Below are 13274 nucleotides of genomic sequence, written 5' to 3' on the forward strand. Positions count from 1 at the left end.
GGAATTCTGCATGCTTGCACTGGTACCTGCTGATGGCTGTTCTGCTCCTGAACCCTGCACACTGTAATAAAACAGGCACGGATGATGGTCTTGCATAAAGCACTTTAACAGTGCTGGATGCATGGTTGGACACAAGAGGAGATATAGGAAGCAAATCCTTATCAGAACTCCAACTTGAGTGCAAATGAAGAGCAATACTCACTTTCTCTGGAGCAGTGGCCTTCATTCTTGTTTTATTTGTGGGTCCCTAGCAAATTTCCGGTAGAAGAGCAGGCTCCCCCATACAGCAAATACTAATTGCCTGGTAATAGCTTTCCTTTTCTAATCCTAAAAAAGATGCTCAAGTCCCAGGACTAAAACTGTTGCTGTAGAGCATCCCGTTGTGAACAGTGTCACAATCTCAGTCATTCTTCAGGTCACTGAAGAGGAGAAAGGGAAACCCTCTCTGAAACAGGCTGAAGGCTGTTCTCTTCAGTTCTCAAAAAAGCGTCCCCTCCTGTTACAACAAGGTCTCTTCCTTCTCATTGCTATTCCCACTTTGACTGTCGCGTTGCAGGGAGGGGCTGCAACAGAGGGAACTAAAGGCCTGGACTCCTCTCCTGCTTCTCTCAGAGAGGTGCTGGCCCTTTGGCAGTGGTGAAATGAAGATCTCTGGGATAGGATTTGGGCAACGATCCTAAAGTGCAGGGTAACTTGGCAGAGACGACTGCACTACCGTTCAGAGGCAATGGGAGAGACTGGGCAGCACCTGGGGAAGGGTTGGAGGAACTCCAGAAAAGCTTAAATATTTCTGGTGGTGTCTAGGGTTAAAGTCTGAGGCATTGGAACTGCATATATTGCATAAAAAGTTTTAACTAGGTAGCTTCACAGAATGGGTAGGAAGAAGTAGCTAACATCCATCCTGCACAGTTGCCACCACCATTTCTGTGTGATGGATGGCATTTGTAGGACAGACTTACAGAACCCATAGTCCTCCCTGGGTGCTTTGTTAGCAGAGTGAGTGATGCACTTTTTTTCTATTAAACCTAAAAGTTACACATTTTACTTATACACAAAATCTTTCGCAAAGCTGAGGACTGAGATTTAAAAGTCAAGAAGTTCACTGTTAGTCCATTGGTTGAAGTCTTCAGGAAGAAAATTGTGAATCTTCAGGGAATAGGCTAGTTGCTCCGGACACAGCTCTGACACATGCTTTGGATGTCTATGAATAATGTCAGAGCCCAGTCCCCTCCTGCTCCCACCCCTGCCACCGCGGCCGCTCTTTTTTGGAGCCTTGCAAAAAGAGCCGCATCTAGGACAAGAGTGTCACCTGCTGGTAAGAGAAATGACTGCTCCTGCGTGCTGTTGTCTTCATTTCTGCTGCACATCGCTGGTTGCTTTTATGTGTTCTGTGAGAATACCACTTGTCACTTTTACATTAAAGGTGACAATGCGGTGAAGTGGTGTCAGTAACAGATCCAGAGATGACAACATTTCTTCCAATTTCTGTTTTATTTAAACACTAGAGGTTTTCCGAGGTTTGCTTAACAAATAATATAGTGGCTTTGGTGATACAGCTTTTGCTTATGTTAGTTATATTATTTTCATAGAGTTTTAAAATCGAGGCCGATACTGAGCCACATTTTGTTCTGCATTTGCTGTTGGTTAAGAATACATAAAAGCCTAGTACGGATATCACATGCTCACCTTAAAACCTTCACTTAAAGGTCTATGGATCTCACACTTCTGTATATGTCTGACACATATGTATGTATGTATTTCACAAGGGTGATCAAATGAGTGATCATGCGGGAGAAAACTCCAAGAAAAGCAATTCTGCCCAAGAAACATCTGCAGAAGGAAATGTCTCTCCTGCTAAGGACTGCTCAATAACACAAAAACAATTGGTATGACTTCTCCAGTACCATTTTATTATCAAGATACTTACCATTGCCTTCACTTTCTTCCATAATTACAAAAATAAAAAGCTGGAGTCTATAGGGAAATATCAGTAATAACAACAGTGAAATGAGTCAAGTTTGCAGGGCAGTGATTTACAGGGCTAACAGCACTTCAAAGCTCAAATGAAATAGTAACTAGGGAAATAGGAGAGTACGCTTAATGGAGGACTATTTCCATAGCTTATTATTTGTTTCCAACTTGAAATTACATAATTTATGATCATGGACAATGATGATGCTGAAGCATATTTTCTGCAATGAAAATCTACCCCAGACTCAAAAGCAGAAATGTGTGAATAATGTAGGTACGTGAGATTGCCCTGTAGGTTTCAGGAGGATGCAACTGAAGATGCACAGCATCAACCACTTATTTACAATAAGTGCACTCAAGTGCACGGATATTTCTAAATCACTGTATCAGCAGATTGGACTGAACTGCCACTGCTTTCCCCATGAGAAGCAATGAAGGCACTCACTTGTTTGTGAAAAATCACTGTGGACTCTGAAAGGAATGACACCCTCCAGGGAAGCTGAGGGATGACAAGTTAGCTCCATTTACCTAAGAGAAGAAAAGATAAATTTGTATGTATGTTTGTGCCTTTGCATAATGAATGACAAGTGTATGTTCAATGTCCACAGTCATTGTCCAAAGAGACATTGTTTGACACAATGCCCAGGTTTGTTTGCATTGACTTTAGACATGACTGTCAGCATGCATGGGCTATGTGGAATGGCAATACACAGAGCTAACGTTTTAACCTCCAAAACTATTCAGCAGTCTTAGCTAATTGCAAACATGAATTCCATAAAATAGGCAAGAAAATGGTCCCTCCAGTTTCTCAAAAACTGTGCTCAGTTTAGCTTCTTTATTTTTGTCTGTGCTTTTTTCATACTACTCACTTGTGCAAATGCTTCTTCCTGCACTAGTTGCTCCTCCAGACATTTCTCTTGCCCCCTGATTGTTTGAACAAAGATGGGTTCTAGGTATCTGAGGGAATAGTGGAGAAAAGGGCTAATACCAGCTGAGATGCTTATAATCATACTACTTGTTTTTACATTATGGATAAAGTTGAAGAAAAAAATACACGATTCTGCCTCCCACAAGACAACTTTCAAACTCCATGCCACTGTGCCAAAGCCATGTATTCAGAGTCATGGTTGTTCCCTCTCCTGTCAGGATGCACAGTCAGTCAAAGGAATATTTAATTAACAGTTAGACAAGCAAACATTTTAAACAATGTTATAATTTAGGTCGAGTTTTGCTTTGTTTTCCTACCTGTGGTGTTTTAAGTTATCAAGAATATTAATTTTAATGTCATTTGAAAGCCAGTGAGGACATCTGGCAGCTAATAAATATTTGTTCCAATTGTGCTAATTATAAACTTTCTGTTGTTTATTTATAGCAACAACTCGAGAAACAATTAAAATGCTTAGCCTTTCAAAATCCAGGACCTCAGGTAGCTGACTTCAATCCTGAAACTAGAGAGCAGAAAAAGAAAGCGCGCATGTCACAAATGAAACAAGACTTTTTTTATAAGCCCAAGTAAGATGTGCTAATTTATTACATATTTTACTTTAAAAAATGGCTGGTATGCTGTTTACGGAATATAAATGAAATGAATAAAAGCATTAATATTTTGCAGAGAGATTTCTTATTACACGTGAAAGCTGTGTTGGGAAAACAAACTTTTTCTATGTGACTTAAGAGAACTTTGATTTACTACTTTGGCACACTTTCCTTTTTAATAACAGTGGCTGTTGCAATTAGGATATAATGCTGGAATTTCATTATGCTGTGAGGTTGTTAAAGAGGAAATATTTGTTCCTGGACAGGTGTTTTCCACATTTGTTTGGTTTAGTCTTCGAACATGGCAAAGCATTCTCTGAGAATCACTTTTTCTTCTCTTTCACAGAATTACGAAGAAGTATGACAAACATGGCAGGCTGCTTTGTAATAACATCGATTTGTGTGATTGCCTGGAAAAGAACTGCCTGGGTTGCTTCTATCCTTGCCCCAAATGCAATTCAAACAAATGTGGACCAGAATGTCGCTGCAATAGGAAATGGGTTTATGACACAATTGAGACTGAAGCTGGGAATGTGATCAGCGTGTTGCCATTTTTTGTCCCTGACTGATTTTGTTCTGACAGTTTTTGCACCTGAGTGAAGTTCTTCTTTTTCACATTTTATTGAAGTAAATCTTGGCTTTATGGATTGTTTCTAGTGAAGTGCCTGGCAGTGGTGCTTGTGCTTCTTTATTGGTGCCTACCTAGCAGACTTTAACCTTCCCCATTAAATAAAATTACATATTTCATACTTCCTCATCCTTGCAAGCTTTACTGAGGCATCTAGCCAGTCCTCTCTAAATCTTGACTTTCTAAAACTGAAGGTGTCTGGACTGCTGTGAGAGGACAATTTTCTTACCCTGCGAAGCTGAACCACATTACTTGTAAGGAGTTTTTTTCTTGCTGATTTCTCTGCTTGTTCATTTACTCAGATGTGTGACACAGCCCTTTCTTTTGTGAATGCTTGCCCAAATGTCTTTTCCTTCTGATGCATTCATGTCTTGTATAGATGAGACAGGAGTCATTTGAGATAACACTTCTTTGAAACTAGGTCACCACTTTCTACGTTCCTCTGTATATAAAGCAGAGGAGAGTGGAAACGACTCTGCAATTCTTTCTTGCTGCCCAGGCTACACGACTGAATCCAACACGTTCAAGTCAGCATTTTTTTTGTTTTTTACAGCATATGGTACACTCAGCCAATCACTAATTATATAGCTAGAGGTAAACGGATTGGATATTTTTGCCTCTGGACAGAAAAGTCTCTTCAGTTCTGGGAGTGTTCTTTTCATGCAAGACATGACAGATTTCAAATACCATAACTTACACCCAGTCTTCTTATGAGGTAGGTGTTCTCATTCATGATGGGCGCTCATACCCTTTTTGAGGAGTGAGGGTCCCTCTGGATCTTGATGGGGAAAGGCTGCAGATTGCCACAGCCGATCTCCAGGAACGTGCTGCTAGTGGGGGAATCATTCCCTGGGCCCCTTGCTTACTGTTTTTGAGGAGACTCTCCCAACTTCGAATGTGGCACCACTTTTCTCCACTAAAAGAGTCCATTCTCTGTGGACAAAGACCTCCTGCTCCAAGGCAGAGATATCTTCCAGTAGAAGAAACTTCCTGGAACAGATCCCAAGAATGCCTTAACACCACAATCTCCTTGTGACTTGATACCTTGGAAAGATTTGTTGCTCCTCTCAACTAATGACACCTCAGTACTTAAGCTTGTAGCATAAAAACACCCCGTACCAAAAAAACTTCAAGGAATATTTGCTATGGTGGTTAAAACACTTTCTGTTTGGCAGTCGGATCTGATGCTGTTCTCTCATATACCTCACTGGTCCCAAAGTATCCTTTGACTTGTGCCGGGAGTCCAACTAGCCCACATCATCTCTGAGCTATATTTCTTAAGGTAGGTGGAAATCCTGCCAATGCAGTCAGGGATTGGTTTCTTGTTCCAGGTGTGCCACAGACTCATTCTGGACTTGACTGAATAAGCAGCTCTTCAAGAAGATAAAGTTGATTTTCATGGACAAGAAGATGGCAGCCTTCCTTTGAAATAACCTCAAGATCTGAAATGGACAGGTTTGAATTACTTTCACTTTCTTTCCACTTAAAGGCAAAAACCCAAATAGTTTCTTAAGTGGATTCCTGTGGTAAGGCTACATGTTAAATTTTCTGAGTGATGTGATTAAACCCAGGTGTAAATCTTTAGAATCCCATTACTGAATTCATTGGTGTTACTTTGTGGTTTTTCACATGGACTGTGCCTCTGTCACAATAATAGCTAAATACAAAGTATAAGAGAACTCCATCACAAACCCACTTAATGCAACCTTGAAAATATAGCACAAAACCTGAAAAAACAGAAGTAAGAGCCAAGATGAGGATAATGAAATAAAAGGATGTTGCAGAGGCAGTTCTGCTGTGGTTTGAGAATGACTCTTTATCATTGCAATAATCCTGCTAACTTTTCCCCCAATTCCAAATGAGCAGCTGACAGTGCACAAGTCCAATCCCCATTAGGGCAGTTGTACATGGTGGGGCGGAGGGGGCGCGGCAAGAACAAAAAAGACCGGTGTTATGTTTATACTGATTGTGAAACATAGTGGTAGATACATGTATATAAAAATAACAACAGAGTGCCTATATCTGATCATTTTTGTTAGGCAATTACATAATGCCACACTGCATGGCATTGTGGTTTTAAATAAAATCCCTTACCAGAAAAGGCAGAGAACATTTCTTAGTTTCTTATGAAATTGGCCACTTTCCAGATGACACTAGAACATCTTTTTACCTTATGTCAGTCTAAACAGAATATGTTTTTCCCTATGGAATATGTTTGCTTTAGAAAGCTAATGTTTAAAATAAGGGGAAGCAGATCAATGAACTGTTCCATATGGTCAGTCGGTCCTTCTTCTCTCTCTCTCCTCTCTGCCCACCCCTGCCCCAGATTATGCGGGTTAAACAGTTTGTGACACTGTCAATTTACTTTGCCCGTATTTTCCTTGTCCACGTGGCTGCTTTGCTCTTGGCTACCAGTGATCCCACTGCGGCTTAAGGAAAGATGAAAGCCCAGGTACATATTAAACTATAGCCTAGCTAAGATATCATCTCTCAGTCTCTTGCCTAAAAATTGATTCAGTTTGTTTAATTTGAATTCACTGTGCCTTCCACTGTATTTCCCTTGCTTGCAATCCATATCTATTTGGAAGGAGATATTCACCCTCTGCTTTCTTAAATGCTATTACTATAAAGAAGTCAATCTCATGGAAATGAATAATGTGCTCCCGTATGATTTTTGTGTGGGTAAAGATGGTTCTTTCTCTACTAACCTTCTAAGTGCTTGGGCATCGTCGTACTGGGATCCTCTCGACTCCAGAGACTCCACTGTGCATCTCCTGCCATTTACAAACTTGAAAACTCAGAAAAAAAAAAAGAACTATGCACAGCATCTTCTTGTTTGCCTTCATTGCACTCTGTTAGGCTTTAAGCCAGAAAGTTAGCCACTGAAGACACTCGTTATTTAACCATTTGTCTACACTTCTTGATATCAGAAGTTGTCACAGCTCTGAGGAAAAAAACACAACAGCTGTCCTTGCATATTGCATTGATACTTACAGCTGCTCCTAAAACAACGGCCAATTTAAAGGAAATATTAATAAAATCATTATCATGCGGCTCAGAAGAGGCCACAATGAAAGTGAAGGTCATTAAATATTATGACTTTTAAGATGCAAAGGTGTGCTAAAGACAAAGAATATCCGAGGCCTTATCAGATGAGTTAAGAGATGGGACTTCTGAATAAGAAGGCAGACCAAAGCTGTACTGGGGGATGAGGCTGACTAGCTACTCAGCTGTAGCAAGGCCACCACTCCCGTGTCTGCCTCTGTTTCCATGCTAATAAATGGGCAAAATGTGCTGACTTTTCTCTTGCTCAGAGTTTGCAAATCCTTCATGCAAAGTTCCACAATGAAAGCTTAAAATTATTTATATAAATCCTTTTATGTAAAGGCTCCATGATTACTAATCTACAGTAACATATATAACATAGCACCTCTGAAACACAGACTAGGAATACAATAGATTATAGCACTGTAAAACAACATGCAGAAAATGGCGATCTTTTTTTCCCAAAGTAAGCTCCCAAATTTTGTATGAAAAGTGTTATGGGATTCCTGTCCACATGGAGACTTAACGTTAGGTAACCGCAGTAACTGCTTAGTATTCAGTTTACCTACAGTGCTTTAAAAATGATGAAGGGCAGTCAGCCCTGGGAGAAGTCAGATCTGTGGTTCCAGAAAGTCTAGGTATTTCAGTCACAACCCGAGAGCACTAAACTGTTCCTCCTGGCTTAAAATGAACTTCTGCATATGGTGAGGTGCCATTCAATCCCACCGCATCATTTAGAGAAAAGTAAGTCTATACTGTTATTGAACTTACAGTAGGATGTGCCAGCATTTGTCAAGGTAAGAACTCTACAGTTAATGTTTGCCAGCCTCCGTGATTCATACAAACACAGAAAGGCATTAAAAAAAAAAAAAAGAAAAATAAGACACTTTGAACTCTTTTTCAACAATTGTCATGATCCTTTTAGCACCTCCTATAAGAGCACAACTGAACTTTCTCTATATACATCCACACCAGAGTAGAATACAGATTTCACTCACTTCGGTGGGAAAACCAGAAGAGCTTGACTAAAGAAATATAGGCTGATACATTCTGGATAAATATTTAAATATGCCTTAGGTAAATATTTGTACCAAAAGCGTTACAGTTGCTGCAGCTCTGTTGAGTTTCTTAGCTGGTGATAGCAATATTGATTGTAGCTTCTCCTTTGACACATTGTTCATGATCTTAAAACATTTTGAAACAAATTATGCACGTTGCAATGGACTATTTTGTTTGATCCCATTCTATTTGGAAAACATATATCAAGTCTGAGCTAACTGCAACTTTGAACATTAGTTAGAATGTGATACTTGTATTTCATTAACCGTAATTTGTAATCCCGGCATGAACCATAGAAAGATTTCCTGCCCTATCAATCATTTGCAGAGGGCAATACATGTTTTCTCCATTGGCCTGGCACTGCAAAGTACTGACCTGCTTCCCCCTTCACTCAGGTGCAAATGTATGAATGCTGGTCCCTTAAAGGATCATATAAGTTTGTGTTATAATGGAATAAATTAGGGCCTATTGTCCACAGCTGAATCTCCTGTATGCTCAGATTCCTTTGAGTAAAGGAGTAGGCTATGCAGCCTTGATTTCCATTGTGAAGCACAGTGTCACCCAAATAACCTGACTCCCCTCACGTGACTAGACGTAATAGTGAATGTTCACGTATAAGCACAAAAATGGCAAACAATTAGCCAGCATACAAAAGCAATAAACTGAGAGTCCCCTGCCCCTGTTCATAGTCCCCCACCCTTACTCCTTCTGAGCAGAATCCAAGTAGTCCTGGTGATTTTAATGAGATTAGTCATTCAGTGGAACACAAATAATGACACAGAAAGAATGGCAGATTGTTTCATAATGGTAACAGTCACCAACAGCAACAGAGGAGTATTTATTTCTGACAGACATAATTTAACTGAAACACTTAGAACACACTTTACAAAAAAATTATTTTTTCAACAAGGTTTCAAAAGTTGAGCTATTTAATACTAGGTAAAAGGCACAATTCAATCCCTGCCACATGAATTTATAGTTTGCTAACTTTAATTGCTTAAGCCACTTGCAAGTTGCAAGTGAAAATTTATGTGAAACATTATTGGTTTATTCTTATTGAGTTGTAGGACAATTATTTAGTCAATAAATAATGTCAGGTATACTGTACAAATCAGATTTTGAAGGATTTCAACATTTTCTTTTGTGTGTACCTTTAGAAGTAAGGAAAATAACAGAGATGAAGACGACACAAAAAGGAAAGGCTTGAGTGTAGACAGAATTGCATTGCAAGTAAGAGGCTATGGTATAAAAGGATCAAAAGGAGCCAAGAAAAAAGAGAAAATAATACACTCAAAGAAAACAGGTCCTGGTAGGATATTGAGAGCCTGTAGTCCTCAATGCCGGATCAGCTTTACTCACTTTCTACACATTTATTACCCATTTTTCATGACAGGTATTTCGTCTCTTTGTGCTTTAAAACCTCTAATGAAAGAGATTCTTCAACTTTCTCATGCAATTTATTACAGTGCTTAACTAACCTTGTGTAGAAAGTATTCTGTAATTCCTAACTTTACATCCTTTTCAGGATCTATATAATCAGTTTCACCTGATAACCATAGAAGTATTTTAACAAGCAGAGCCTAAATGAATTCTAACTTAAGGGCTGGGTGATGAGAAAAGTCTGTAAACAAAACCATAATCAAATAACATGGAGGCTTGTTTGGTCTTTGTGAAAAAACAGAATATATAGTTAAATTTCTGGAAATGCAAAGTAGGGGAGACTGAGCTTTTCAAGACTGTTGTAAGGCAGTAAAATCCCTAACTTTCATTAGCAGCTAAATGTTCTAATGCCTCAGTCACTGATGCCTAAGATTTTGTCACAGTATGTGAGCATATTAATCCAAAAGCCCATACAACATCCATTTGCGTGTTTAAGTGGAACATTTTGAGTCCAAATACGGGTAATAATTTGACTCAAAATATGTCTTAACTAGATGGATAGTGAAGACAACTGATAAAATACATTAAATTGTGTAATACCATTAGCTCAGTGAAAAAAGCTATTATTCACGTTGGAAAAATAGATCATGGATGCAAGTACATAACAATAATAAATAAATGGATGTATGAGAAGTCACAACATTTTATAATTCTTTTCTAGGAACAGAGAAGGTATTAGGAAAAAAATTATTTAATTGTGTACTTAACAGAACCTTGTCAGGTTAGGTTCATTATTTATTATTTCCAATCTTTCCTGTCTTTCTTCATGAGGCTTTGAGTATCACAGAATAGTACAGGGTGGAAAAAACCTCCAGAGGTCTCAAGTCAAACCTACTGTGTGAAGCAGGTCCAGCTGGAGCAGGTTGCTCAGGATCCTCTCCAGTTGAGTTTTTAATATTCATTGTTTTGACTATTCATTTTGAATATTCATTTGATGCAGCAAAGCGTGAAAGAAAATACTTTACAATAGGTCCATATGATTATAAAATCAGAGAATTGGCAGCAAACCTGAGTGGCCCATCCAATACCTATATCAGCTGAAACTTTTTAAAATAAGTAAGCAATTGTCTAGACTTCCAGTCGCCCTTGCTCATTTTGACTGAACAAACTTTATAAAATTCTGCTCTCGGGGGAGATATCCTAGAACAAGTTGTTCATTATTTCAGCATGGAGTGAAACACTCATTCTTCTTCTCCAGCCAAATAAATTTCTTGCAAGAATATTGTCTTTTCATGTTTTATAAAAGTACAGAAAAACAGATAAAATAGTTGAATGTAATTATATTTCACCCCAGAACAGCTTGAAAATGTAGCTGCCTTTCATAACAGCAACTATGGGTCCAACTTCTGGTAAGAGGTATAGTACAAATGTTGTTAAAGTCTCAGCCAGGAATTCTCTACTTTAAAATTCCCCTTGGAGCATGGCCAGGTTTGTCACACTTTTTTTCTGAAGTTGGTTCTTAAGGCCGAGTCTATTTAAGCAGATATTATCTTTTCAAATGTCCTGGCTGAAATCCTGGCCCTATTGAAGTTAATGACTAAATTCCCCTTGCTTCAACAGAGGCGAGATTTCAGCACATATATTTATAAAACATTTCTTCACAGTACCTCAAAAATTTCCAGCCTTTTCCTACCTGCCTCTTGACCCTACCATAATTTATTACCATACACCTAACCCTTCAGGCCACATCTTATAAACCTTTACAGCCACATTCAGAAGTCTTTTGCAGATTTTTAGTTGGCTTCCTAGGAAAACAAGGTTTACACAATCATGCTGCCTGTTGCTCTGTTTGCTTGCCCCACTGTCTTTTAGCCCATTTTTCAATTTCAGCCAAACCTGACAGAAACTAGAGGTCTCACAGACATTACATCCATTCTGGACCTCTGGAGGTTTTTTCCACCCTGTACCATTCTGTGATACTCAAAGGCAATATCCATGGGATAGAAATACCCAGTTCAGTGCCGCTCCCGCGTGACCGCAAATGCTAACGCTCCGGCCCGTGCGGCCTGCCCGCCGGCGTGCGCTGCGCCCCGAACACGGCTCGGAGCGAGCCGCCGCGGGACCCGCGGAGCGTCGGGGGCTGCTCCCTGGGAACAGGTTACTCGGGGAAGCGGGGGACGCATCCAGCCGCCGTTCGTCCCGCGGCCCCGGAAGCGTTTGCTGTGATGCTGCACGCGTGACGACGTTGTGGCAAGTCCGCGGCCGGCTAGCAAGGCGCTCGCTGACCCGCGGTCTGGAGCCACATGCGAACAAAGGCTCTGCGGGGCCTGGGCGGGCCGCGGAGGCTCACGCAGCCCACACCCGGGCGGTGCGATGCCGACACGGGCACCGACGACACATGGCGGAGGGTGAAGTACCGCGCCCCGCGGGCCCCCGTACGGCTGTAAAACCTTTAAATCCGAGGATTTCAACTACAACCTTTCCAACCTTTTCCAACCAGGTGCTGCAAACCCGTGAGGGAGGCGCCGCCAGTTTGCTCCTCGCCGCTTCCCCAAGCCCCGAAGGCCGGCGCAGGCTTGCTCTGCCTTCACCCGGGGCCGTGCGGCTGGGCTCGGAGCACCGGCCCCGGCCCCCACCCTAGCGGCGCCGCGGCGTGGCGTGGCGGAGCGGCGGCGCTTGGCCCCGCCCGGCTGCCGTCGGGGGGTGGGGCCGCAGCGGCAGCTATGGCGGCGCCCGTCGTTCCGGAGAGTGACAGGTACCGGCTGCTCCGGCGGCAGCGCCTCTCCCGTCCTGCCCGCGATCCCGCCGCGGCAGGGCGCGGCGGGTCGGGTCGGGTCGGGGGCAGGGCCGCGCCGCGCCTCGCCTCGTCCGCGGTGCCGGGGCGCGGCGGGGCCTGGGCCCCCCTGACCGCTTCCTCTCCTTCCGCGCAGCATCCGCAGGGCCGTGTCACTGCTCAACGCCGTAGACCCAGGCCGCTTCCCGCGGCTCCTCTCCCGCCTCCTCCAGAAGCTGCACCTGAAGGTTGGCGGGGCGGGTGGCGGGGGGAGCCCGCTGGGGCTGCGTTCATCTGGCGGGGGCTTCGCGTGTGCGGACGGGGCGCGGGGCCGCCGCGGGCAGGCTCGGGGCCCAGCCGGGCCCTGCCGGGGCTTTGGCCGCTCTGCTGCCGGTGGAGCCGCAGGAACGGGTCCGCCACACGCGGTGCCGGTGTGCCCGGAGCAGAGCGACCTGCCGAGTCGCGCTCCTCTGTCCCCACCCGCCCCACTGCGTGGGGGCCTTTCGCGGTGGGACGGGACGAGAGCGGAGCCGAGCCAGGAGGAGCTCTGTCCCTCCTCTGTCCCAGTGCTGCAGAGCCGCCTTTTTGGGGCAGATGCGACACTCTATTTTGCTAAGGGACAATTACTTCCAATTTTATTTTTTAAGTGTTTTTGATCTTAATTTCATTCATCATTAATTGTTCAGAGCTATTTCAGGTGAATGAAATAAGAACTAGTAATGAATGGCAGAAGGTGAATGGTGTGAGAACCAGCTGCTTCCAGGTGCTGCTGCCTCTGAGAATGCTCTCAGAGGAGAAGCAAGTTCCTTGGCTTTTTGCACAAACTCTGTTTTTGCCCTCACAGGGGAAAGACTAAATGCATATATATTTTTTTTTTCCCAT

The 13274-nt window shown here is 42.5% G+C and overlaps 2 protein-coding genes across 16 annotated transcripts in view; both read left to right on the plus strand.

Moving 5' to 3' along the window:
* The first annotated feature begins 1775 nt into the window (after positions 1 to 1775).
* On the plus strand, positions 1776 to 4076 carry ARL14EPL (ARF like GTPase 14 effector protein like). Its single transcript, XM_075136838.1, has 3 exons — positions 1776 to 1886; positions 3344 to 3483; positions 3854 to 4076. The coding sequence occupies exons 1-3, from the start codon at positions 1776 to 1778 to the stop codon at positions 4074 to 4076; spliced, it is 474 nt and encodes a 157-aa protein (XP_074992939.1).
* Positions 4077 to 12310: 8234 nt separating this feature from the next.
* COMMD10 (COMM domain containing 10) overlaps positions 12311 to 13274 on the plus strand; it is a 114057-nt gene continuing 113093 nt past the window's right edge. For all 15 annotated transcript variants that reach the window (XR_012670971.1, XM_075137304.1, XM_075137313.1 and 12 more), the window contains exons 1-2: positions 12311 to 12374; positions 12550 to 12640. Coding sequence is in view for 14 of the 15 variants with exons in the window: in XM_075137304.1 (XP_074993405.1) it covers positions 12343 to 12374; positions 12550 to 12640 (123 nt within the window). In the remaining variant the exon portion in view is untranslated. The remainder of the gene's footprint in view (positions 12375 to 12549; positions 12641 to 13274) is intronic.

This window comes from Calonectris borealis, chromosome Z (genome assembly GCF_964195595.1).
Source record: "Calonectris borealis chromosome Z, bCalBor7.hap1.2, whole genome shotgun sequence".
In the NCBI taxonomy this organism is placed as follows: Eukaryota; Metazoa; Chordata; class Aves; order Procellariiformes; family Procellariidae; genus Calonectris; species Calonectris borealis.